Source organism: Amblyomma americanum, chromosome 1 (genome assembly GCF_052857255.1).
Source record: "Amblyomma americanum isolate KBUSLIRL-KWMA chromosome 1, ASM5285725v1, whole genome shotgun sequence".
Classification (NCBI taxonomy): Eukaryota; Metazoa; Arthropoda; class Arachnida; order Ixodida; family Ixodidae; genus Amblyomma; species Amblyomma americanum.
This window is the reverse complement of record NC_135497.1, coordinates 332,929,086-332,952,932: the sequence shown is the minus strand read 5'-3', so window position 1 is coordinate 332,952,932 and position 23,847 is coordinate 332,929,086. Positions and strand designations below refer to the sequence as shown.

The 23,847-nt window shown below is 48.8% G+C and overlaps 1 protein-coding gene across 1 annotated transcript in view; it reads left to right on the top strand.

Annotated features, from left to right (window-relative positions):
• The window catches only part of LOC144115510 (solute carrier family 25 member 35-like), a 51,267-nt gene extending 30,073 nt beyond the window's left edge, over positions 1 to 21,194 (top strand). Inside the window, exons 2-4 of the mRNA XM_077649919.1 lie at positions 8,253 to 8,422; positions 9,628 to 9,920; positions 15,056 to 21,194. Of these exons, the coding sequence (XP_077506045.1) occupies positions 8,305 to 8,422; positions 9,628 to 9,920; positions 15,056 to 15,607 (963 nt within the window). The 5' untranslated portion in view covers positions 8,253 to 8,304 and the 3' untranslated portion in view covers positions 15,608 to 21,194. The remainder of the gene's footprint in view (positions 1 to 8,252; positions 8,423 to 9,627; positions 9,921 to 15,055) is intronic.
• Positions 21,195 to 23,847: the final 2,653 nt, after the last annotated feature.

The window sequence follows — 23,847 nt, the reverse complement described above, 5'->3', positions numbered from 1 at the left end:
TAGGCTAAGTCAATGTACATGATCGCGTTAAAAAAGTGGGGCTGTGGCGTAATGGATGAGGCCTGCGTTTTTGACCTGGAAGTCGGCATTTCTTATTTACGTGCTCTGCTTAACTTTTCCCTTTTGCTTCATATGATCAAAATTGTTTGGTATGGTATGGTATGGTATGGTATGGTATGGTATGGTATGGTACGGTACGGTACGGTATGTTATGTTATGTTATGTTATGTCGGGCTCAACGTCCACAGGTGATACATACGTGTTTTATGAGATACGCCATAGTGGAGGACTCTGGATTAATTTAGACCACCTTGGGTTTCTTTTACATGCTTTGGCATCGCGCAGCAGACGGGCCTCTTTTTCATTTCGCCTCCATTGAAATGCGGCCTCCGCGGGTTGGATTCGATCCCGCGACCTTTGGATAGATAGGCGAGCACCAAAGGTGCTTAGTCAGCGCGGCAGGAGCAAATTATTTACGATCTTCCCTGAGTTTGTGTTACTTTGTAGGTAACAAGCTGAGATGCTTCTGAACCAAAATAGCCATATAGATGTGAGGCGAGCTGCGAGGCGCAGCCGGAATTCGGGGTTCTGTGGCGTTGACAGAACGAAAATCTACGTGTCGAAAACAACTATGCGACCATTTCCACCGGGAGGAGCCCACATAGTGCGACCTCCCGCGATCTCGTATCTGGATCGAGTACGGTGTTTTTATAAGGCTTTATTTCGAATAGTTGATCACGGGGCATTATACGAAATTTCTTTCTCTAGTCTATATTTGTTTTGCGAGCGCCTGTTGAAGACAAAAAAAAAAAAGGCGGTTAGGCCGTGAGGGACTGAAAGCTCTCGGCTCCCCCGCCTCATGAGGTCATTATTCAGCGATCGGCGGTCATATAGAATTCCGCGCGCCTGTTCTCAACGCCAGCGCCATCGATCTTACGCGCCGCTGACTGGTTTTTCTTAACGTGTTCGGCTTCCCGCCGCAACCCGGTGACGTGCCCGTCATTCGCGCGTTCTTTTTTTTTTCCTTTACGGCGGCGCTGTCATCGCCGATGCTGTCCGTCATGTGTCACGAGGCGCCGCGAAACCGCGCGCAGATGAGCTCTTCCGTCCTATATAGGAAACCTCGCGACTGGCGCTGCTTCCCGCATAACTGGGTTGTCTGCCTTTGCTCTTCTGTCTCAGAAGGAGGGCAGCAGCTTTTCTTTTCTTTTAGCCTCAAGGAAACGACCGAAAGGGAAAATTCGCAGTGAAATTCGTGCAGTCACTTTGGCGTTTGCCACCTGTAACCGGGGCGCCAATCGGGAAAGCAGCCACAAAGACGATTGGCCTAGCGCTTCGATTCTTGAATATTTGATAATAATTCGTTTTTTGGGGAAATGAAATGGCGCAGTATCTGTCTCATATATCGTTGGACACCTGAACCACGCCGTTAGGGAAGGGAGTGAAAGAAGAAAGGAAGAAGGAGGTGCCGTAGTGGAGGGCTCCGGAATAATTTCGACCACCTGGGGATCTTTACCGTGCACTGACATCGCACAGCACACGGGCGACTTAGCGTTTTTCCTCCATAAAAACGCAGCCGCCGCGGTCGGGTTCGAACCCGGGAACTCCGGATCAGTAGTCGAGCGCCCTAACCACTGAGCCACCGCGGCGGGTTTGAATATTTGGCCGTTTTCAGTTTTTGAATATCTGACACGAACAAACGGTCTCGAGTAATAGGCACGCATTTAGTGCCTCAGGAAGTAGAGTAAATTGGCAAGTTTCTTTCGTTGGCGCATTGCCTGCATTAACTGCACGGTTTGGTCCGAGATCATTTCCCCGAGCATTTTACTCCAGTAGAGCCGAGCACCAGACCGCGGGGGAAAATCTTGTGCCCATTAGAAAACCTGCGGATACCCGGCGGTATACTGGGGATCCAACCCAGCACCTCCCGAATGCAAGGCGTGTGCTCTACCACAATTAAGACTGCCGCTTCGGGAAATGGTGTCTGCAGGTGCCCCTTCTTTGCCTTTCTCCTGTTTCGCAAAATAAAGGAAAACATCGTTGACGTCAGTGACAAAAAACAAACAAACATGAATAGAGCGGTTAACATGGCACGGTACACATACATGGCGTCGCAGTCGGCGCAGCAGGTGACTGAATCATATTGGACGGGGCTAAGGCCACGGGCAGCAGGAAAGGTATACAGAGACGTGCACGAGCAATTAATTGGATCGAAATAGAGGGGAGCGCTCAGATGAAAGCACAGCCTCGCGGCTCGTCTTTCCTTTTTCAGGTGGCGCCCAGTAATTGCAGGTCCCTCATTAAGGAAGACAATGCGTGCTTTCCCAAGTGCAGCAGTCCCTTCCGCTTAGTGCCGTTGCACAAAAGCGCGCAGACAATGGCCGCTCGCCGAGGCGCCATGTTTTTCACAGCAGCGCAACATTGAAGAAGAAAATGAAAAGAACACGAATATGAGCGGCACGTCTTGAGAGTCGGATGCGAACTGTGCGGCGGAGTGGTCGGGCAGTTACCTCATTTACTTCCAGCCTGCTCTGACTGGTCGCTCAATTTTCTGAACGCGTATGCGAGTTTTCCAACGCAATCCAGGGGCCGATGAGACAAATGGGCGGGATATTTCGCGCCGTAATCGCGGCGGAAAGTTGGAACAACTGCGCGTAGCGGCATTTCTTGTGGTGCTGTTATCGTGAGCCGAAAATTAAATGGGAAGTAATGACGCGCAGTGATGATTACGAATTTTTGGCCGCTTCCGCTCGTGGTCTCGGCCTCAAAAGCCGGTCGAAACTGGTCGAAATATACGCAGAGTATACCATGACTTCAGCGTGGTTCAGTGCGGCATTGTCGCAATTGGCGTAACAGCCGGACATCTTTTCCTGGGCTGTCCTTCCTGTTGTTGCTGGAAGAGGAGAGCTGGGTGCGCAGTGCGCATTAAATTTCGGTTCTTGCCTTGTTCCTGTGAAAACATTCACTAAAAAGTGTAGCCATCCTTGAGGTGCACGGTGCGGCATGGAAGAAATAAATGCGCCCGAAACAGAGGAGCCATGACAATTAGGGCAGTATTTTGGGTACCTTTCCCCATTCCGTTGCCTTCTCCCGATAGTCTTTGGTGGCACACGGCTGCCGAGAAGCTGCTAAAGAGGATTTGGCGAGTAACGAAGTACGGCTGTCAAACGAATTCATCTTGGACGGCTGCTGCTGAGCATAAACCGCCGATAAAACTCGTGAAATGTAAAGACTGACCACAAGTCGTGCGTGGTCTATCAATCGAGAAAGACTGAAGAACGTTAGTGTATTGAACAGCCGAGTATTTTTGTACACGTGGCGACAGCGCTCCTGTAACTGCTCCTCATGTCGAGTGGTTTGTAATTTTTAGGCGAGAAGCACATTCTCTGCACTTCAGAAATGTTGAAACTGCGCAAAAGACGAGAACATAGGCAACGAGGAACCAACTAGCCCGCAAGTACGTCCTACTAAAGCATAGCTCTGCACTCGCAAGATAACGATGGATTTGTCCCGCTCGCCACTGACTGCCGCGCCAGGACATTTAGCATGACAACTGACTCTTTGATGTGGTCGGCATATACAGGGTGTTTCACCTAAGACTTTACACAATTTTCAAAAATAGGCTTCTTGAGTTAGAAGAGCGCTTTTTTAGGCATCGCATTGTCAGCGGTGTAGTTTACATCAGAATACAGCTAAGATCTGTTAACTAGCAGGCTTGTTAACTAATTTTGAATAGTTCACTTTTTAACTTTCACTGTTTGGCGTCTTACTTATTGAAAGGCGTGTAGCCCACCTGAATTAATATCCATATCAGTTTTTAGAATTTCGAAAACGCGGTTACCCTCGGCGCTGCGGCTCAATAAATTTCGGCTATTTCGACGAGTTACGTGCACTGGAGAGGTTGATTTGCCTGCAAGCTTCTCGAAAGCGCGTGTATTTCGGCGTGATGCAGCCAAAATGTGCTGGGCCGCAGCACGGAGAGTTGCCGCTTCTTCAAAATTCTAAAACTGATATGGATATTACTTTTGGTGCGCTACACGCCTCTCAATTATTAATGAGCCTAACAGCAATAGTTAAAAGTTGACCATTCAGTATTAGTTAAAAAGTCTGCTAGTTAGCACGTCTTAGCTGTATTCTGGTGTACTACATCGCTGGCAATGCTATGCCGAAAAACGCGCTCTTCTAACTCAAAAAGCCTATTTTTAAATATTGTATAAAGTCTTAGGTGTTGAAACACCTTGTATAGCTGGCGTGGAGGAGAAACTGTGCTCAAAACTCGGCAATGTTTGTTATTTTCGAGCAAACTTTGCGCTAGAGCAAGGAGCTGCGGCAGTGGGTGACCAGAACGCCGAAGGTGGACTAGGAAGAAAAAAAAATGTCAGGTGATTATCAAACAGTGATGCGATTGCTAGAGTTAGCCTTCAAGGGTTACGACACGACATTTTGAACGCAAACAGACAATATGATTTGTTTCATGGGCCTAAGGAGATGCTTTCTAGCAAGTGTCAGCCGTGGGCGTTGATTGTATTAGATTAGAAAACGTTTATTGCCAGCATTGAACGCTATGTGGGCACTATATTAGATGGCTTCGAGCCCGTGGCTTTCGCGACGAGCTTGTGAGCCCACTCAGTGGCCCGGACTTGTGTCAACGGGTCTGGGCTGGCCAGTGTAGCCTCCCACCGCTCCAGAGAAGGGACTGGTAGTAGGTCCGCCGGTGGCGGCGCCTTTTTGCAGCCCCGTAGAATGTGATCGTATCCCGCTATCTCGCGGCATTCTTTGCAAGTCGGATTGTATTGCGTTGGGTACATGAGTGCTAGTTTCGACGGGCTAAAGAAGGCTGGCGTCTGGAGCCGACGCCACGTTACCTCCTGCCTTTTGTCGAGCTTCTTGTCTGGTGGCGGATATATCCTCCATTCCAGTTTAAACTGATTAGTGTAGTCGTGAAGGGATATGAATGCATCACTCGTGAAATTTAGGGACTCAACCTGGCTCACTGCTCGGCTGACATAACCTCGAGCTATACTGTGAGCCAACTCGTTTACCCTGTTCCCTGAGTGTGCCGGCACCCATATTACACCTCTCTTTGGTTCCAGTCTTGATTCCTTGGGATTCGTTCTGTCACCTTGTTTATAGCGACTTTGTTTAACAAAACTGTTTACAGAGACTTTGGAGTAGCTAATTATGGTGACTGCTTTGGTGTTGACCATTGCCATGGCGATAGCCACCTCCTCCGCTGTCCCCGAGTTCTTTGTTTTAACCGAACCGGCCATTAATGTTTCACCTGAGTCGTTCACGCCCACGACCACAAAGGAGTCGCCTTCCTTGTATTCCGCCGCCTCTACGTAGGCAGTGTATTCCAAGCCTTCTGGCTTGGCTTCAAGAGCCTTGGCTCTTGCTCTCCTCCTATAGGAGCCTTCGTGATAAGCAGGGTGCATGTTTTTCGGGATCGGTTCAGCAGTGAGCATGTTCTTCACTTCGATCGGTAGTTTTGCCTGCGCGTTTTTTTTTCCGTGAATCTATCATGGAGTCCTAGATTGCTCAGGATCTTCCTCCCCGCGGGTGAGGTTGCGAGCCTCCTTAATTGCGCAAATATATGTGCCTCGCATAGTTCGTGGTTGTGTTGTTGATCCCCAGTTTAAGAAGTCTTTCCGTAGGGGTGCAGTGGGGCAGCCCCAGGGCTGTTTTATATGCCTGCCGTATGATCCCGTCTGTTTTGTTCTTTTCCGCCAGCCCTAGCTTGAGGTAGGGGATGGCGTATATTACTCTGCTTATCACAAAAGCCTGAACCATTCGGCACAGACCTTTCTCTTTGACTCCCCGCATTTTCTATTCGCCTTATCAGCCTGGTTGTCATGTTAATTGTCGACTTAAGTCTGTTTATTGTCTCTGTGTTTTTTTCTATTTCCCTGTATTATCAGTCCCAGGACACTGATTTTGTGCACTCTGGCTACCGGTGTCTCATTTACCTCCACGAGAATGTGGCCTGCATTGGTATCGCGTTTGTTCGCCCCCCGGACCACCCGAAGTTCGGATTTGCTTGGCGAGCATTTTAACCCTACCCATCCCGCGTATTCCTGGACAATATCGATCGCCTCTTAGCTGCCTTTTCTCACAAGATCTACACGCTCTTTTAACGCGACAGCGTTAAGGGCCGGCGTCGACTTCGTTGGCCATGAGCGAAAAATCCACGAAAAAACCCCAGAGGAGCAACCTAGGTGGAAGGTGGGATACGTAGGTGCAGTGGCAGGTGGCAGCCTGTAGGTGGAGGCTTCATCCGCAGACAGGACGGCTTTTTGGCTAGCGAGGTATCTAGCGATGATGATGATGTCTCATGGGCAAGGAGTGCATCTAGTGCTAGTGCAGAGAAAACGTTTTATTCCATGCTAAGAAACTAAAGAAAACGAACCTTGCACATGAGAAAGAGATTACACAGCGAAGCATGCATACCTAACTGCTATCTGCAATGTCAAATGCTCTTTTCTTCATGCTGACCTTCCAAAAATTTTGACTGATAATCCTAGCAAATTCTGGCAGATAATAAATGCGCACCCGGCGCATAGCATCACTCTTACTAAAGAACTTGGACAAGAGTCCAACAACATCGAATGTGGTGAAATTTTTAACATCACTTTTTGATCCGTATTCACCTATTAAATTCACGCGCCGACAACGGAATTCGTCGCTAATATATAGTCTAGTATTCCATCTGCCACATTTATTGAAGCTGGCGTTTCTTCCCTCACAGAAAAGAATTAAAGTTATTTATAAGCCGTCGTAGATGAAAGTAACTCCAAAATATTGCTCAATTCATTTCCGCAGCGTAGTTATCTTTATTGTTTTCGCAGTCGCTTTCTTCGGGGCAAATACTGGATGACTGGAAAGCGGGAGTGGTTCGTTCCTCTCTATAAATCAGGTAACAAAGATACCCCACTATACCGTCCGATGACATTAACCGGCGTACCTTGAAAAATCGGGGAACATGTCGTCTATTTTAAAATCATGAACTTTCACGGCAGTAACAGCCAATCACCCTTCACAGCAGGGGTTCCACAAAAGTTTGTCATGCGAAAAACCAAAGACCAGCTTCCTTAATGATGTGTATAGTAACCGTAACCTAAATTCACAGACTGGCGCTATATTTATAGACTTTGAGAAAGCATTTGACAAAGGGTCCCTGGAGCGTTTACTGCTAAAACTAGCCCAACTGAAATTATATCCTAATGTTTTATTGTGGGTCAAAAATTACTTATGGCTCCCAATTTCTCCTTGTTAATGTGGTCACAGCTTCAGCCCTTTCGCCGTAGCATCACGTGTCTCCCAGGGTTTTGTACTAGCTCTCTTGTTAATAATTTATTTACCAGGTGTTTCAGGGAAGGATAAGTAATGTTCAAAAATAGGCGTGTTGAGGTAAAAGGTGTTTTTTTTCGGCATAGTTTACCAGTGTTGGCGGACACCTGAAAACCGGTGAATCGTCTTAAGTAGTAAGCTGGTTAGCTAATTTTTAATAGTTAGTTTTTCAACTTCTAGAGTTAGGCGCCTATTTGTAATGAGAGATTTGCGGCTGATAGTTTGTAATAGCCATATCAGTTTGTACATTAGTACAAGTACCTATACGTCACCTTATGCCAGGATCTCTCCCGGCGCACGTGCGTAACAAATATTGTAGCATCCGTTAACCTATAGTTCGGTTTTTCTGTACATAATATGCGTCAGGCACCTCAAAGTGCTAAAACCTTTCGCCTACAGATCACTTGTCAGTGCGAAACTAGAATACGCATCTGATATCTGGAGTCCTCACCAAGCATATCGCATCCACACGCCCGAGTTAGTTCAAAATCGTGCCACTAGGTTCATTCATTCTGCCTACTCGTGGCATCCGGCGCTTAAAATGTAATCATGTCTGACAGCTTCTCCCTACTGTCGTCGCATTTCCTCTCTTTTTAGTTTTACGCCTTGGCCAAACACCCTACGTCACCCCACCAGGCCGCATATCTCGTCGCGTCGGCCATCCACTACAAGTCCCTCGCCAACGCGCCAGCACTGTCACTTCTACTGCGGAAGCAGTCCTGCCGCTACCCAGTTTACAAAAATAAACTACAGTGAACCGAGAAGTGGGCGCGACTACTCAGCCATTTCTCTGTAACCCTTGCATTGTAGCGTTCGCGTGATGGCACCTGAAGGTTGCGTCATGAACACCCGCGCACAGCGTGGTCGTGGTGCCAGTGTCCGATTTCCCGCCGCTGCTCTCGCAGACACCTGCGCGGTCCTCCTCATACGTGAGCCGGAGAGAGCGAGGCTGCGCCCATGGCGGAGGTGCTCATCGCCGCCGTCGCCTCGTGCTCGGCCAGCCTCATCACGCACCCCATCGAGGTGGCCAAGATCCGCATCCAGCTTCAAGGGGAGCTGCAGTCGCCGGTCAAAGGTGAGCCGCTCTTGTTTGCCCAGCCACTACCCCGTCCTTGTGCGAGAACATGCATACCTCACTCCCTCTGTCTCTCGGGGAAGTTGACTTTCCAGCACCTCCACTTTGTTGTTCTCTCTTTAAATGAGGTAGGGGGTTCACTCCTGCCAACGACTGTCGGTTTTATCGAGTGCGATGTAGTACAGGGCGTAGTGGAATCGTGCAAGAAGTTATCAGGTCCATTTGCTTGCAAATGTACAGATACTGCTTTCCCAGGTTTGAGACGCTGCAGGAGTAAGTGCACAAACCCAACATGGGCAAAAAAAGTTACAACTTAATTTGGAGGAGGTAGTTATTTTGCATATAGTTCACCGACCTTCATGCATGATTATTTCCGGAGAGGTAGTAAAAAATTTTATTTGAAAACATCGCTGAAACTTGGAACAATTTGGAAATGGCTTGAGAGGTTCACTATTTAGTGCCGCCAATGCGCGATGTCGTATATAAGTTCATAATTCACGATTTAAACAGCAGTATGAACGCAAATAGATGTACAGAACTACGCAAGGTAGCATTGTAACCCATAACCCGTCCACTCTTGCGTCCATACTTTACTGCCTCGTGTCGCAAAAAGCGGAAATTTTAGCCTGCTAACCACAGATATCTGTAAAAATGTTTCCTTAAAATGATTCTTTAGTTCTTTTGTTGTAGTTTTACTAGGTTGTACGCACGATGGGATGACCAAATAGCAGGTGTCCTCTCGAGCATATATGGAAATCTCGAGTGGCTTGGCTAGGAATTTTTGTCGGGGAGGAACGGCGATGTGCTCTCAGGGGAAGGTTTGCTGGCTTGGCCCCATTTCACGAGCAAGGAATTCATGGGACCTGGTTTTCGTGCATTATTAATATTGTGAACAATAAATTTTAAAAAATGTCCGCCAACGCAGCCCAGCGACATGTTCCATAGCCCATGAACGAACATTAAAATTAACACGTTGAGAGACCTCAGAGGACGAGATCGTTACCTCATAACTGCCTACCATTAACGTACGGTAAGGAAGACTGTGCCGCCCTCTGTTTTCCCTTTTTCTGCCCTTGCTCTTCTAACGATTACAGATCACCTCAGTCTTAGTAAAGCGCGCAGTCTACTGCTGTCGGAAGCAGCGGGGTGTCGCCTGTATGTGCGGGGCCACACAGACGCTTCCCGTGACTGCGCCGTTCACGCAGACAAGCTGGCGCGGAAACGGCCCGTCTACCGCAACGTGCCCCAGGCGCTGTACACGGTGGCCCGCTACGACGGCATCTTCGCCATCTACCGCGGCCTGCTGCCGGGCCTGGGCTACCAGCTGCTGGCCAACGGGCTCCGGCTGGGCATGTTCCAGACGATCGAGAACTTCGGCTTCACCCTGGACGAGAACCTCGAGCCCAGCATTCGGCTGAGCGCCATCTCCGGTGGGGTGGCCGGCGCCGTCGGGGCGTTCGCCGGCTCGCCGCTGTTCCTCCTCAAGACGCACATGCAGGTTCGACACGCCACGCTTAGATGGAGCGAAATGCGGAGTCGCAGGGGCACCGAATTCGCCCTTTTCGCGAAACGTGGCGCCCTCTCGGGAGCGCGCGAATATTCGTCTGCTACACAGAATATTGGTTGAAAACACAGGCGCATCAACGCCGCTGTCGCGATCTAGTTCCACGAGGAGGCGCCAGATGCGCATGCGAAGTGGCAGGTATGCGCTCGCAGATTCCGCTCGCCCCTGTCTCCAACATCGACTTCGTTTGCAGGGTACACGCACGCGATTCCTTTTCAATCAGTGGAGCGGGGGAAAGGGCAGCGGAGGAGATAAGCGCATGCGCAGAGCGGCCGCGTGATAAAGGCGGATTCCCCGCTCGCCACGATGGCTCAGTGACTGTGGCGTTCGGCTATTGAGAACAATTTCGCGGATTCGAAGTGGGCCGCATTCGATGGGGGCAAAATACAAAACGCAAAAAAAAAGCGTTGTGCTCCGAGATTTCGGTGCATGTTAAGGAACTCCACGCGCTTTAAGCTATTCCAGAGCCCCACCACTACGTGCGGCCTCTCTCATAACTCTCAGCGTTGTTTTTCGCGTGAAAATCCGTCAATTCATGTGCAGCGTATCCTCGGTGCGGCCGAAAGCGGTCGAAGTATGTTCGAAGCCCTCCGTCGTGGCTGTAGCTTTGGTACGCAAAAAAATAAATAAATAATAATAATTCTTAAATGTCTATCACGTCGAAATAAATTAACTGCGAGCATATATTGCCAAATCGGTTCTTCTCATGATATGACCAAATGCAGCGTAATTTTACCAATAAACAGTATGCAGGTATTGTATAAACACCATGCACAAAGCGTACTGTGCACTGGGTCTTTCATTTTGTTCTCTACAATTACCTTTAGAAAGAATTCAAACATGGTAGGTGTTTATTCAGTTAATATTTACGAATATTCCTGAACCAGATATCCGCCTGGCCAAATAGCCCAACCTCAGGGACTCTTCAGCTGATACAGCATTTTTACGAAGAATCTGCATTGAATCCCGTGAAACGACTGTATAGATAGATAGCGTCGATATATGCAAAGCGAGCAAGGGCGCCGCGTAATCATATTACCGAAGTCCCCGCCGTGCTGTTCGGTTTTGAGCACTGCGTTGACACAGACATGGGACCGCTTGCCGCTCAGAGCCCAAAAGCTGTAGCGGTGCCATGCGTTAATCTTCAGGCACTGCCGGCGAGTCACGTATGAAATGACCGCACGTGCTAACTGACCAGCCGGTGCCGCAAAACGCCTTTTCCTTTTTGTGCAGTCCCTGTCCAAGTTTACGGACGCTCATTCGTCTCCCCGGACAGGTGTATGCGCGCTCATCTGTATTCGCTACCACGCGCCCCGTGACAAGCCATGAGAAGACGGGGGCACGTGACTGGCTGAAGGGAACGCGAATCTATTCTCATTACTTACTACTCACGTGAGGCTACATCCTGTATTCGAGAAAAGCCACAGCCGTGGTCCGCAGAACTGCTTTTCACTCCCCGCTGTGGAGAGGGGATAATGAAGTGCACATCGTGTCGCACGAAGGGCGTAACATATGTCTCAAGTGACCGAACTGTGTGACCCGCAGCTCCCAAAAGCGCTGCGGCCAGGAAGACAAAAAAATGACGATAAAGTCTTATGAATTTAACTGCACATGCTTTCGTCCGGACCATTTTAAACCAAATGTTATCACTAGATATCGCGTGTTCAGCCCGAAACACGCCCAGAGCGTGTTCTGGCTGGACAAGCGTTTTGCTCTCAGTATGTATGTACTTAATGACTGCCTGCTGTACGGCCACACCGCCGCGTGGTGGTGGAGTTGGCGAGCTCTCTTGCTTGATGTACCCTGAGGTAAATGAAAGGACAGGACTTCGAAATTACGCGCTTTTCTCTTTGCTTTTATTTTATTTGTTTAATTTTGGACTCTCACAAGGCATGAATAACGCTCTTCTGTATACGAGCGGTGAAATTGCGTGCGTTGCCGGTTCTGCGGTCACCTGTTCTTCCCCGCGTGCCAGAGTGCACACCAACCTGGAAATGGGCAGATCGCCGCTCTGGCTGCCAAGCCCCTGTCTTCAAAGGACATATGTTGGAATGGGCAAGGAAAAGAATGAAAAATAAAAGTGCCCAGCCCGCACGAGAAATAGCCGTGGCCTTTACACCGCGTTGCCATCCTGGCAGCCTTCGGGAAAATGAGTCGGGATGCGTATGCCTCAGTCAGCAACTCCCGATAGCCAGCCATGTGGGAGCGCGCTCGATCTCTTTACATAGCAGGCGCACGTGTGAGAACGTAAGCGTCACTTAGCGCTGACAGAACTAAAGACAAATCACGTCAGTACTTTCCTTATTAAATCATGATTATATCTTGTATCTCATCCCATACAAAAACGTCCTATGGGCGTCTGTGGAAAAAGCTATGCCCGTCTAAGGCCTTTTATGAAAGTCTATAAGCACCCACAGAGGTGCTTATTGCCAGCTATTGAAAAATCTATGCCACTAAAGCTATAGCTTTGGAACCATACAACTGTCTTAAGCTCTCTATAGAAAAATATATCAGCCTGTATATACAGCTATAGACAGGAATAGGAAAGGTTCATAGCTATTTCGGGCAAAATCCTATAGCCGGCCATAGGACATTTTTGTATGGGATTAAACAGCGGTTCGCAAAACGGTGCATTAGGCAGCAGAACAAGATCTACACCATACGCTGAGGAGAAAAAAAAAAGGAAGCATGTAGGGATTTAGAACGCCGTACACTTCGTATTCTTAAGACGAATGTACTGTCAGCACAGGCTTAAATGTGTCAAAACGATAAATCTCCGCCTGCTTTGCCAGTCTACCTTAATATAGTTGTATAAACGTACGCACTGAAGCAACCAACCAGACAGCAGCACTTCGGTATTAATAGCGGGAATCAAGACCACATGCTGTTCGGTATTAATAGCGGGAATCAAGACCACATGCTGTTGCATGAAGCTTGAAGTTTATTTGGACGTCGGTAAAGTATGCCCACGAGGTGTGGGAAAAGGAGACTTTAATGCCTCCTGATCGCCTGCACCTCGTTCACACATAAGGGGAAGACAACAGCTCGACATAAATAATTCTATTGCAATAAGAAATCACGAGAAAGAAGCAGGAAGTAGTTTAATTAGCCAAAACGAGCACAATTTGTAGCTCAGAAAACACAACAAAATACGGAGATCACATACTGTGGGAGCTCATTGCAGCTTGAAACTAATGCGAAACAATTAAACACTTATACTATTAGTGTGTGAAATATAAAAAAAAACTGCGTCGATATCAATGGAAAAGGTAATGGTAAACCGCTGTAAAAATTAATGCGCGTTTGAAAGGAATCAACGGTTTTTTTTTTTATATTGAGATACGGGGCGACTTTCCTGAGCGCACGTAATCAGGAACGAATATTTATTGCGTGAAAGCACTGACTGGTTGCGCACATACCGTGCACCATACATTGTGCGTACTCTAAGGGCAACTACGGGACCCGTACGCAAACTATAAGTTATTTGCCTATCAAGACACGTTCACAAAAAAAAATGCGGCTAAATCTCGGTTGTGTTTGTGATAAATTAAAATCGCTAATTTTCCCTGTAGCATTCCTGGAACAGTTTAGCCTTAAATGTTTCAAAGGGTTGATTATGTGTATATTTCATCGATTACATCTTTAACGCTCGTTTTCGAGGGGAATACACACCATATCTAGACCGGTGTTGGTGCAGGCACCCCGAACTACAGTAAGTCAGGTGTGATTGAATTAAACTCAAGTGCGTTTGTCTTAAAACTTGAGTAGGCAGGAAATAACGAAGGCGGAAGAGCGGGCTAGTAGACCTCCGATACGGCTAATTTTTTTTTCTCTCTTTCTTCATTTTGGCCAAGAGCCTCGAGTGACTAAAGTACAAACCAGTTGTCCCGAATGCAGCCGCGTTGCCTCGAGCAGAACAAGTGGGAAAGTAAGCTGAAGCGTCTGCTTGTGCGTTTGCGTTCTGTCCCTTTGGGCTGCTCGGCGCAGTGCGTAGAAAGAAGACACGAGCAAGAGCCACAAAGCGCCATTTCGTCGGCCATTTTGTGAGTTAATAAAGGTGGGAAGAAAGTTTGCTTACGAGCAGGCCTAGCTTTGCAGCGCATGCGTGCGGTTTTGTGTTTATTTTGGGCCTCCAAGGCGTTCACGACCGCAGCGGCTTTCCACCGTGTGTCGAGCTCGTCTCATGCGCAGTAGAATTAATGATCTGTCCACAAGGGCACAACGGCCGTCGGGAACGATGTCACGGGTTCAAACTCGGCCGCGGCAGGCCGCATTTTATGGAGGCAAAACACAAAGGCACTCGTGTACTAAGGTTCCAAGGTAAGTGCACGTTGCAGAAACCCAAGATGGCGGAAATAATCCAGAGCCCACCACTCTACGGCACGCTTTTGCGGCCACTCTAGATGCCTGCTAATTACATTTGAATCATTTATATAGTCCTCGCCCTCTCCATGCTTCCGAGCTGTTGTGTCCAAGAACAGGCAGCGCTGTAGGAATGAGTGGTACTTGGGAGTTTTACCGAGGATTTTTACTTTCGATCCTTGCAAACCCAAGAAGAAGTCGTGTAAAAGGGTACCCCCAGTTCCGTTCAACCCGGATTTTTGCCTCTCGGCATGCGCTCGAGCGTCGCCGTGACCTCCATGACAGATGAACCATCGCGAGCTTCGTGCGATCCCGCGCCCGCAGCACGTTGCTTTCACGAGTCAAAAACATGAGAATAAAGTTTGGTTTATGAGGGGTTTAACGTCCCAAAGCGACTCTGGCTATGAGGGACGCCGTAGTGGAGGGCGCCGGAAATTTAGATCACCTGGGGTTCTTTAACGTGCACTGAACATCCCGCAGTACACAGGCCTCTAGAATTTCGCCTCCATCGACATTCGACCGCCGCGGCCGGGATCGAACCCGCGTCTTTTGAGTCAGCAGCCCAGTGCCGTAACCACTGAGCCACCGCGGCTGCCATGAGAATAAAGTATCAGCATTCAACCAGACGTGAGATCATAAGGAACAGTGGCCGGCCACGTGGTGCGGCCCAGCAAGCCGGCTGACGATCTCCGCCCGCGTGTTCGCAGGTGCACTGCGCGACGGCGTCCATCGCCGTCGGCTACCAGCACGGCTACAGGACCGCCCGGGCCGCGTTCTTGCACATCTACCGGACGCAGGGCCTGTGGAATGGGCTGTGGCGCGCCACGTCTTCCAACATCCTGCGTATCTCGACCGGCTCGGCCCTGCAGCTGTCCACCTTCATCGGCTTCAAGACGCTGCTCAACACGGCTACCGAGGGCCGCGAGCGCTACTTCTTCATCAACACGGTGCTGGCGGCGTTCATATCGGGCCTCGTGTCGGCGCCTTTCATCGCGGTCGTGGACGTGCTTCGGGCGCGCATGTACGCGCAGCCGTCGAACGCGCGGGGCGAGGGCCTCTACTACCGCAGCGTCTGGGACTGCGTGCGCAAGATCAAGCGCACCGAAGGCCTGCGCGGCCTGTCCAAGGGCTTGGGCGGCGCGTTCCTCTACACGCTCACCACCTCGTCCATCACGCTCATCTCATGGGACGAACTCAAGAACGCCCGCAGAGAGCGCAGGCACTCGAGGGACTACTACATCGACTTCGGCTACCAGTGACGACGCCCCGCGCTACTGTCGACAAGGGGAGCAGACGGACGCGGACTGAGGACACTTATTCCGTTTGAGAGCATGGTGCAAGACTAGTACTTGGGGTCTTTGGAGTGTGTTTCGAAAGAGTAAGTGGAAAGCTGGCGCGCCCGCTCGGGTTATCTACGTCAACGCAGACAGGCCCGCAGCCTGATTTCTAAAGCGACCATGACTGCATGCTTCGTTTTGAAAAGGCGCATGCTTTTTTTCTGCTCAGGTTTGTTCGAGCCCTTCGTAAACGGTTACGGAACGCGGAATATGCATCGGTCAGTACTGGTGTTTCCGCAGAGTTTACAGCTATAGTATATAGGAGGCTATGCGTGCTACGAAATGCGCAAGCCGGATTCAATACCAGTTTTCAATTAAGTTGCCATTTGCGAGCTGGTATGAGCGGCAGTAAAAACGTTGCATCGGCGAGGTCGAAGAACTTCTGTAAAGATACCTCAACCAGTGGTAAAGCAGAAGGGTTAGGGAAATAGTCTTGTACATTCTTGCCTGTTTCTGTCTCGACGGTGGCTGACGCAGCATCTTTTACTTGGCGAGTCTATTCCTGACGGTTAGGCTTCGAAAAAAAGGGTGGAAGCCGGGTGTAGACTTGCCTCTGACTTCTGAGAGCGTGCGTTTCAAGCTAAGTGACCATAATGCGTTCACTTCGGTGAAAAGGTGGTCTTGGTTCTTTCGTTAAGAGCGGTTCCTCAGCTGGCACGACAAATTTCAGTGTCATGAGACCGTACGAAATGAATTGCAAAAGCTTCATCCATGCCTTAGTAGGCTTTGACTCCAGAGAGTCGCCGGCGATATCGTTGCGTTGTCGGAAATCTACCGTGGCCAAAAGCTGAGGAAAGAAGCCATGACAGCAGCGTGTTTTATTGGATAGAATAGACCGAATCGTAACTGAGTGAACTAAAAGAAAGCAATTCTGTAGAGTTTTCCTTCAGGTCATTTTGTTTCGTTGCAGCTTGAATCGAGTCTATTAGCGGTATTCTTCGGACATAGGAAATCGGCAGCGCCCCCTTTTTCTTTAGTTTCAAAACGTTTTGTCGTACGCAGGCTCAAATGTATGCATAACAAGCGACGAATCGCATCTGAGTGGCAACAGAGGTGTAAATGCGACTGGATACGAACGTGGCTCAGCAATTCAAGCGTTGTTAGCGCTGCGAATATACGGTATAGTTTCTATAAAGTCAGCGATCAGTAGTTTTGGCGAATGCGACATGGGCGTCCTCTTTGGCACTGCGCAAAGCGAATTTGTTGATGCATTTATAAGGCCCTTGTGTAAGTGCTGCTGAATATAACTACCACGAAAATTATTCGTACATGCTTTCATGGAAGCTAGTGTGACACTCTTTTCCTGCATTAGAGATACATTATTCTGCGCTGCAGCACTTAAGAGCAATTCATGGTCAACGAAACTATACAATCTGGACGTGACTTCTCATACAAAGGCGCATTGCTAGACCGTTCTTAAAGTGCCTATAGCCACACAGGTTTTACATCGCCGGATAGGTAAGACAAACGGAAGGGTTTAATTATCGTTGGTGGCTGTTATGATGGTACATGCACAATGGTACGTGCCATCTTGGCACTGCACTGCCAAATAAACAGCAATGGGCAAGCGACTGCTCGATAGTTTTGTATTTTCGGTATTTAAAAAAGCAAACATTTGTTAAACTGTTTTGCCGCACTTTTATCATGATCTCTACCTATAGGGTAATGTCTCGTCCAGAGAACAACAATGTTGCTTAATTTGTACGACCTACACCAACTGGCTTCGCCGACTTCTATCTCTGCGCTCCTTTGAAGCTAGATTTTTTACGTGCATTAAACATTTGTAGGCCACTAGCGTCGTTAGAGTTGTGTACGTAAATGTAGACGCTTTTCTGTGAAGAATCTGTCGTCATAGAGTAGCAACGTGGATTTAATGTTTTACTGTATTCAGGAGTACAACATACTGTACCTTTATCTTGGACTTCATGTCATAAGCTGGGAATGTTTGCAATTACCCCTTACCCTCGTTTTCTAGAATCGTTTTTTTAGGAGCAGTGAAGTTGATTAGCGACGCCATCGTTTGTTGCGATGAATGCTGGTGCCGCTGTTTCTGACCAATAGTGATTGTGCAGCAGTGTGTAGGTTTCGGCTTTACATGTTGTTTGTAAGATTTTCCTGCCAAATCGCGTGGCGTTCGCCAATTTATCACGGCACTTGGAAGATATTAAAGTGTTGACATTGTTGACTTGCTATCGACATTGTTTATCACGTGGCAACCTGTGCCAGTGGACAAAGGACGGAGAAAGTGTTTGTTAACCTTAGCAAATGGGTGGTGTCTCTGAGAGAGACTGTTTGCAGCGTCGGGAGGTGATTTTGATTGCAGTGCCGAATTGATGATGATAGTAACAACGATATTAGTGGCCAGCACTTGGTAATGGCCGATCAACAGAAAGTTCTTGATCAGGCTATTACTACTATAGTCAGCGATGGTTGTTTACCAAAACATGGTGGGTTCGCTCAGTCGCGCTTTGTTGAGTAGAGAGCGCGGTGCTAATGTCATTCACATTTTGAGACTGCGCAACTAAGATGGTTTAAGGCACGTCTGTGTACGAGGGGTCCCGGGTTGCAATGACGGCAAAGGCAAAAGGGCCACTGATTAGAAATGCTAAAGGATTCACCGAAATCCAACAGCAGTGCAGCTGACGAGGTGTCGGCGTTCCTTTTAGTCTAGTCCTTTACTCAGTTCCTGTATTACTTCGTGAGCAAGTCGAACTAATGACACCTTTACCAGATGGGGTTTAGATGCTATTCAAGACGGCAAAAGGGCGCCTAAGTTTTACTGACAAGTGTGTCACCTCTTGAACCAGACTCGGGTTTCATGGTTGCAAATAAGGGTGGAACGTAAAAGGACTGTTTGAGTGCACTGAGATTTGTCACGTGGAACATTTAAGTAACATTTATGGCCGCTTCCTCGTGGATGATATCAGTCTATTGAGATAAATTTGCACTCTGTTTCGTGACACCGAGAGGAAAATCCTTTCCTCAGAGCTTGTGAATAGTCGTGTTTGGGCGTCGTGCAGCATGACAGGAGTGCGCGTTTCAACGTTTGACCATATAGCCTGATGCCAAAATCATGCACTGTCACTCTTCGATGAAGCAGCAATCTCCATCGCAAGAGGCTCTTTGCTAGCAGTGGCTATGCTCCGCATTTAAAGCGTTCTTGGTGTAGCACGCCGGCCAGATTGAGGTTGTGAAGCTATGGGCATGCTTTTATGGCCCGATTCTCTGTTGCTACGCTGCGTTAGAGCTTTCCATACTGACAGCAGCGCCGCAACACACTGTCTAGTAAATGGAGGGAACAGCTTCTAGTAGTTCACCGTGGAGTTTGAAGACGCAAACACGCTATCGCATATTACGAGGCGTTGGCGTCCGCTTTTTAACATAGCCATGTGACCAGGAAGTAGCAGCGGCAAGATAAGGCGCTCTCTGAATCTAGGACACGTCTCCGGTCGTCAGAGTGACGTCTCGTTTTCGTCGCGACTCAAGAGGCCACTACGGTCGGCAGTTTTAATAACAGCCCATTTGAGCGATCGCAGCGCCATCCGGGAAGCTAAGCTTTACCATGTATTTGCCCTGAGTCTATATAAGCCGCTAGGAACTGTGACAGGACCAGAGTGAAATTAAGAACCGCCTTGTTGGCAAACGGTGACCTATAGAACTGTTAGGGGTAAGCGCCATGTGAATGCGCGGCTGTATGTTCGCCCGAATGTTTCGAAAGAAGGACGTCGTTTAGTCGAAATGCCGTTGAAGTATTAATCGCATTCGTGCCAATTATGCTCGTTCTGCTGAGATAGTATCTGCGTGGTGCTCGATAGCGCGAGAGTGCTCGCATGCCCCTTCAGGCCGCAACTATGGGCGAACAAGCCGAGAGATTTCGCACCCGCCGTTGTGATGCGCTCCTGAAAGTTCTTTGTGCCGCTGGGTGGACATGTTTTCGACGCGTCAAAATAATTAAGTGCTACCACTGAATGTGCTTTTGGGAAGCTAAAGTTTTTTTTTTTTTTTCAGATGCTTCTGCCACCACTACTTCGCTCGATTCCTCATATTTATCATCTTTTCTCTCAGCTCTGTGTGCGGCTTCTAGCTAATACCTTTCGAGTTAGTGATCAATAACTTTCACCGCAACTTCTCTTATTACTGGTGGCACCAAAAAAGTTCACGCGGGGCAAAAAAATTCAGGGGGGCACTTTGTTGACCTAAAGTGCGGCGAGGCGAAAGCCTTTAGCGCGGTGTTCCTGCTTGTGTCATTGATGTGTGGTTAAGCTGTTGATTAAGTACGCAATTGTTTGTAAATCTTAAATGCTGGAGACACTGGAGGGCGTTTGGGAGGCATCCGTCTGATTCGACGCCTTTCCGGAGACTCTCTCCAGCGTCCTTATATGCTAGACAAAAATTATTGTGGGACGATAAAAAGAACGAAAAATAATGTGTCCCTGCCAGTGCCACTAAGTATAACGGAAGGAGAACTACATATGCGTTCGCAGGAAGTAGCGTAGTCGTTAGCACGTTCGGCTGCGCAACGGAAGGATGGTGGTTTTAATCCCGCCGTGGACAAGGATTTTTTTCTTATCGAGTTAATTAGTCGTCAGTGTGACATGACTTGAGACCGGACATGACCTGAGATCGGACAAGGTCATGGCCGCAAGTATGAGCCATTAAAGGCTGTCGCCTTAAATGTAGGGCAGGCACTTTTTCGCTGTAAGTTTTCTGAGGCCTTCGTTGCGAAGCCCTATCCCTCACGCGTGACCAAAATTACAGAGGCTGTTTTTAATCGATAATAGTGCCACCATTTCAGCTTTATTGGCACCCCTTTCACTGCGCCTGCGCTGAATACGTGCTACTGTCTTCTCCACTGCTCAGAGCATGAGTCAAGAGAGAGAGAGAGAGAGAGAGCGACACGTTGTAGCACCCCTCGCGCCGCGCTCGACTCGCTGGCCATGGCATGCGGCGCTGGACAAGAAAGAGGAAGTTCGGCAAGGCCGCCAGAGCGCGAGCAGCGATAATTACCAGTTCGAACCTCAACGCTGTCGGAGCTGGTTCTTCCTCTCCTTAGCTCCGACAGATTTGGCGACCCGGCTTCGAACACGCAACCCCAACCTCCTACATGGATTCCGCTGGCTCTTCCGCACTGCCTACCGGCGGCGACACGCCCCAGAACGCTCAGCCTGTCGGTGCTTCGGTAGCCGCGTTCCAGCCAGTCAGCCTGCCGCCATTTTGGCCCAATAGCCCCCGCGCCTGGCTCCTGCAGGTTGAGGCGAATTTCCAGCTGCAACGCATCACCAGCCAAGGGACCAAGTTCCTCCACCTGGTGTCCACCCTACCTCCTGACGTCGCTGAGGAGTTAGTGGACGTCATCAGCTCGCCGGACACGGCTCGACCCTTCGAGACGTTGAAGGCGGCTATCATCGACCGCAAGTCAGCGCCCTACACCGTGCGCAGAAGACCTTCACGTTAGACGTCAACTGCCGTGAAGACTTCGTTGCTGGTGACCGCCTCAAACCACTCGACGGCCCTACACTCGCTTTCGCTTCGACTGCGCCACCATTGTGCGCAGCTTCCTCCAAGCACATCCGCTGGGCGTAGTGCGTGTCCTGTGGCTTCGCAGTACAGGGGGGGGGGGGGGGTAGCAGCCCTGTAGCGTCCCTCGCACCGCGCTCGGCTCGCAGGCCATGGCGCGCGGCGCCGGACAAGAAAGAGGAAGTCGGGATAGGCCGCCGCAGCGCGAGCAGCGCAAATAGGCAGTTCGAACCTCAACGCTGTCGGAGCTGGATCTTCCCCGCATTAGCTCCGACAACGTCTTTAATTCAATGCCAAGTTCGCCGCTGTAAGCTCAAGATTGCTTCGGCATGTTTTATGTGCGGAGAAGCGGGGTGTTGGAGTGTGTCAGTTAGTCTACGATTTGGGCGGCTTCGGGCTGGGATGTGGGACAAAGGTTTGTTTGGGGTAGTTAGGACGTGTGGGCAGTCCCAGAATCCATGACGGTCATCCGGGTGGCCCCACTCAGTATTTGCATTGGTGGTGGCGGTGGTGGTGGTGGGCGGGGGGGGGGGGGGAGGTCTGTGTATATAGGCTGCTGACGAAAGGGAATTTGAGAGTATACCGCCAGTATTTACTGTCTTGACGTAAGAAGGAAATGATGGTGGCCTTTCTGTGGCCCTTAAGGACACTGACAGCTGATTTTTAAGCACCCTAGTTTCTTTTTTTTTTGTAATCAGACAGCATTTAGGTCGCTGTGTCATAAATAATTTTGGCTTCTCTGTCGCGAAATACCCTGGTTGGTCGAGAGAGGCCACATGACTTTGTGACGTCAATACAACCTTCCCGTCGTGGCATCTGTCAACCTGGCCACCGTATTGTGAGCAACCTGCCTACCGTGGCAGATCAGAGAAACTGCCACCTGCCCACCACGTGGCGCTGCGCATGAGCCTTACGGGAGCTCGGGAAGAGCAACCTGGGTCTCGCTAGCCCCATCCGTGGCTGTGTTTGAAATAGCCACCTGCCGGAGCAGTGTGAAATCGCTTAACAGCACCAGTAGTGATATGAGGTCTCCCCTGGATCTATGAATGCGATTGAGAGGGTCATGACGTCATCAGCACCACGTGATCATCAGTGGACCAATTATAGGGTAGCGCCTAATTAGAAAAATTTGAGTACCGCAAAATTTGGAAGTTGGTCCACACCCCAAAATTTCAAAAGACTTCCAAAATTTTCGAAGTAGCCCCACCCCAGGAAATGGATTAAGATGGATTAGTGGCGATTAGCGGTTCGATTAAGGTAGACTAGTGGGTAACATTAGTATAATCTAATGGAAGGTACACGAACATTGATGACTCATGCAGACCAATGGACAATGGAACTGGTTCCAACCGGAGTTATGGCGGAAAAATCGCAAAAAAGAACATTAGACGCTCATTATAGAGACCATAACAGACAACCAAGATGCTATCGCATTTTCTTTAAGAATTTTGCCTAATGAAAAGCGTGGTTTCCAAAGTGCCCGATTCCGCAATGGTTGCGTTAGGAATGTAAAATATGCTTTTAGGTTTAGGCGCTCGGCTACTGATCCGGAGTTCCCGGGTTCGAACCCGACCGCGGCAGCTGCGTTTTTATGGAGGCAAAACGCTAAGGCGCCCGTGTGCTGGACGATGTCAGTGCACGTTAAAGATCCCCAGGTGGTCGAAATTATTCCGGAGCCCTCCACTACGGGCACCTCTTTCTTCCTTTGTTCTTTCACTCCCTCCGTTATTCCTTCCCTTACGGCGTGGTTCAGGTGTCCAAGGATATTTGAGACAGATACTGCGCCGTTTTCTTTCCCCCAAAACCAATTATTATTATTATTATTATTATTATTATTATTATTATTATTATTATTATTATTATTATTATTATTTTGATTATCATTCAGGTCGGTCAGGAGACGCACTGGTTTCTTCGTCTCCTCGTGCCAAAAAGAATGATCAGTGAGCGCGACAATGATTCCATGCTGGCAGAAGTGCGAAACCAAAAACAAACGCTGTCTCTGGTTGAAGAATTCGGCTGTAATTTTTGCACATGTCTTAAGGGCTGTTTCATTACCCCTACGGTAATACACACACGATTGCACGCTTTTTTACGCATGCATATGCAAGAGAGCATCGATTTGCGACAACGTGCGAAGGGGCGGCCGCTATTCCCTTGATCGACTCGCCGACGCGAAGGCAGCGCGAATGTTCTTGGCACCAGAAGATGCACTCGAAAGTCTGTGTAAAGGCTAACAGAATATATCAAACATTTTTTTAGCAAAAAAGAGGATGCATTCAACGGCATCTAAGTTACGCACACACAGCAAAGTTATGGTCATGTCACGCAATACACAAATAGTTCAGTACTCACAGTAATGAACCTCCATTGCAAAAAGTCACTCCATCATGTTGTGCGCCAATTTCCTGTGCAGAATTAAACTTAGCATTCCTCGCGTAACCGTCGATATCATGCCTAAGTTTGAAATATAAGGCAAGGTCTGTTGGTTTCCTATTTAATCCCACAACACGTTTTGTTCAATTGTCGGTTCCTGTAAGGACGTTCTGATGTGTTTAGAGTTCATATTTGTTGACATGTGATATCGTGGGTCAAGGCCTGTCATTGAAAAACATAATTTCTCGAGACAGCCGACTGAGCTGGGG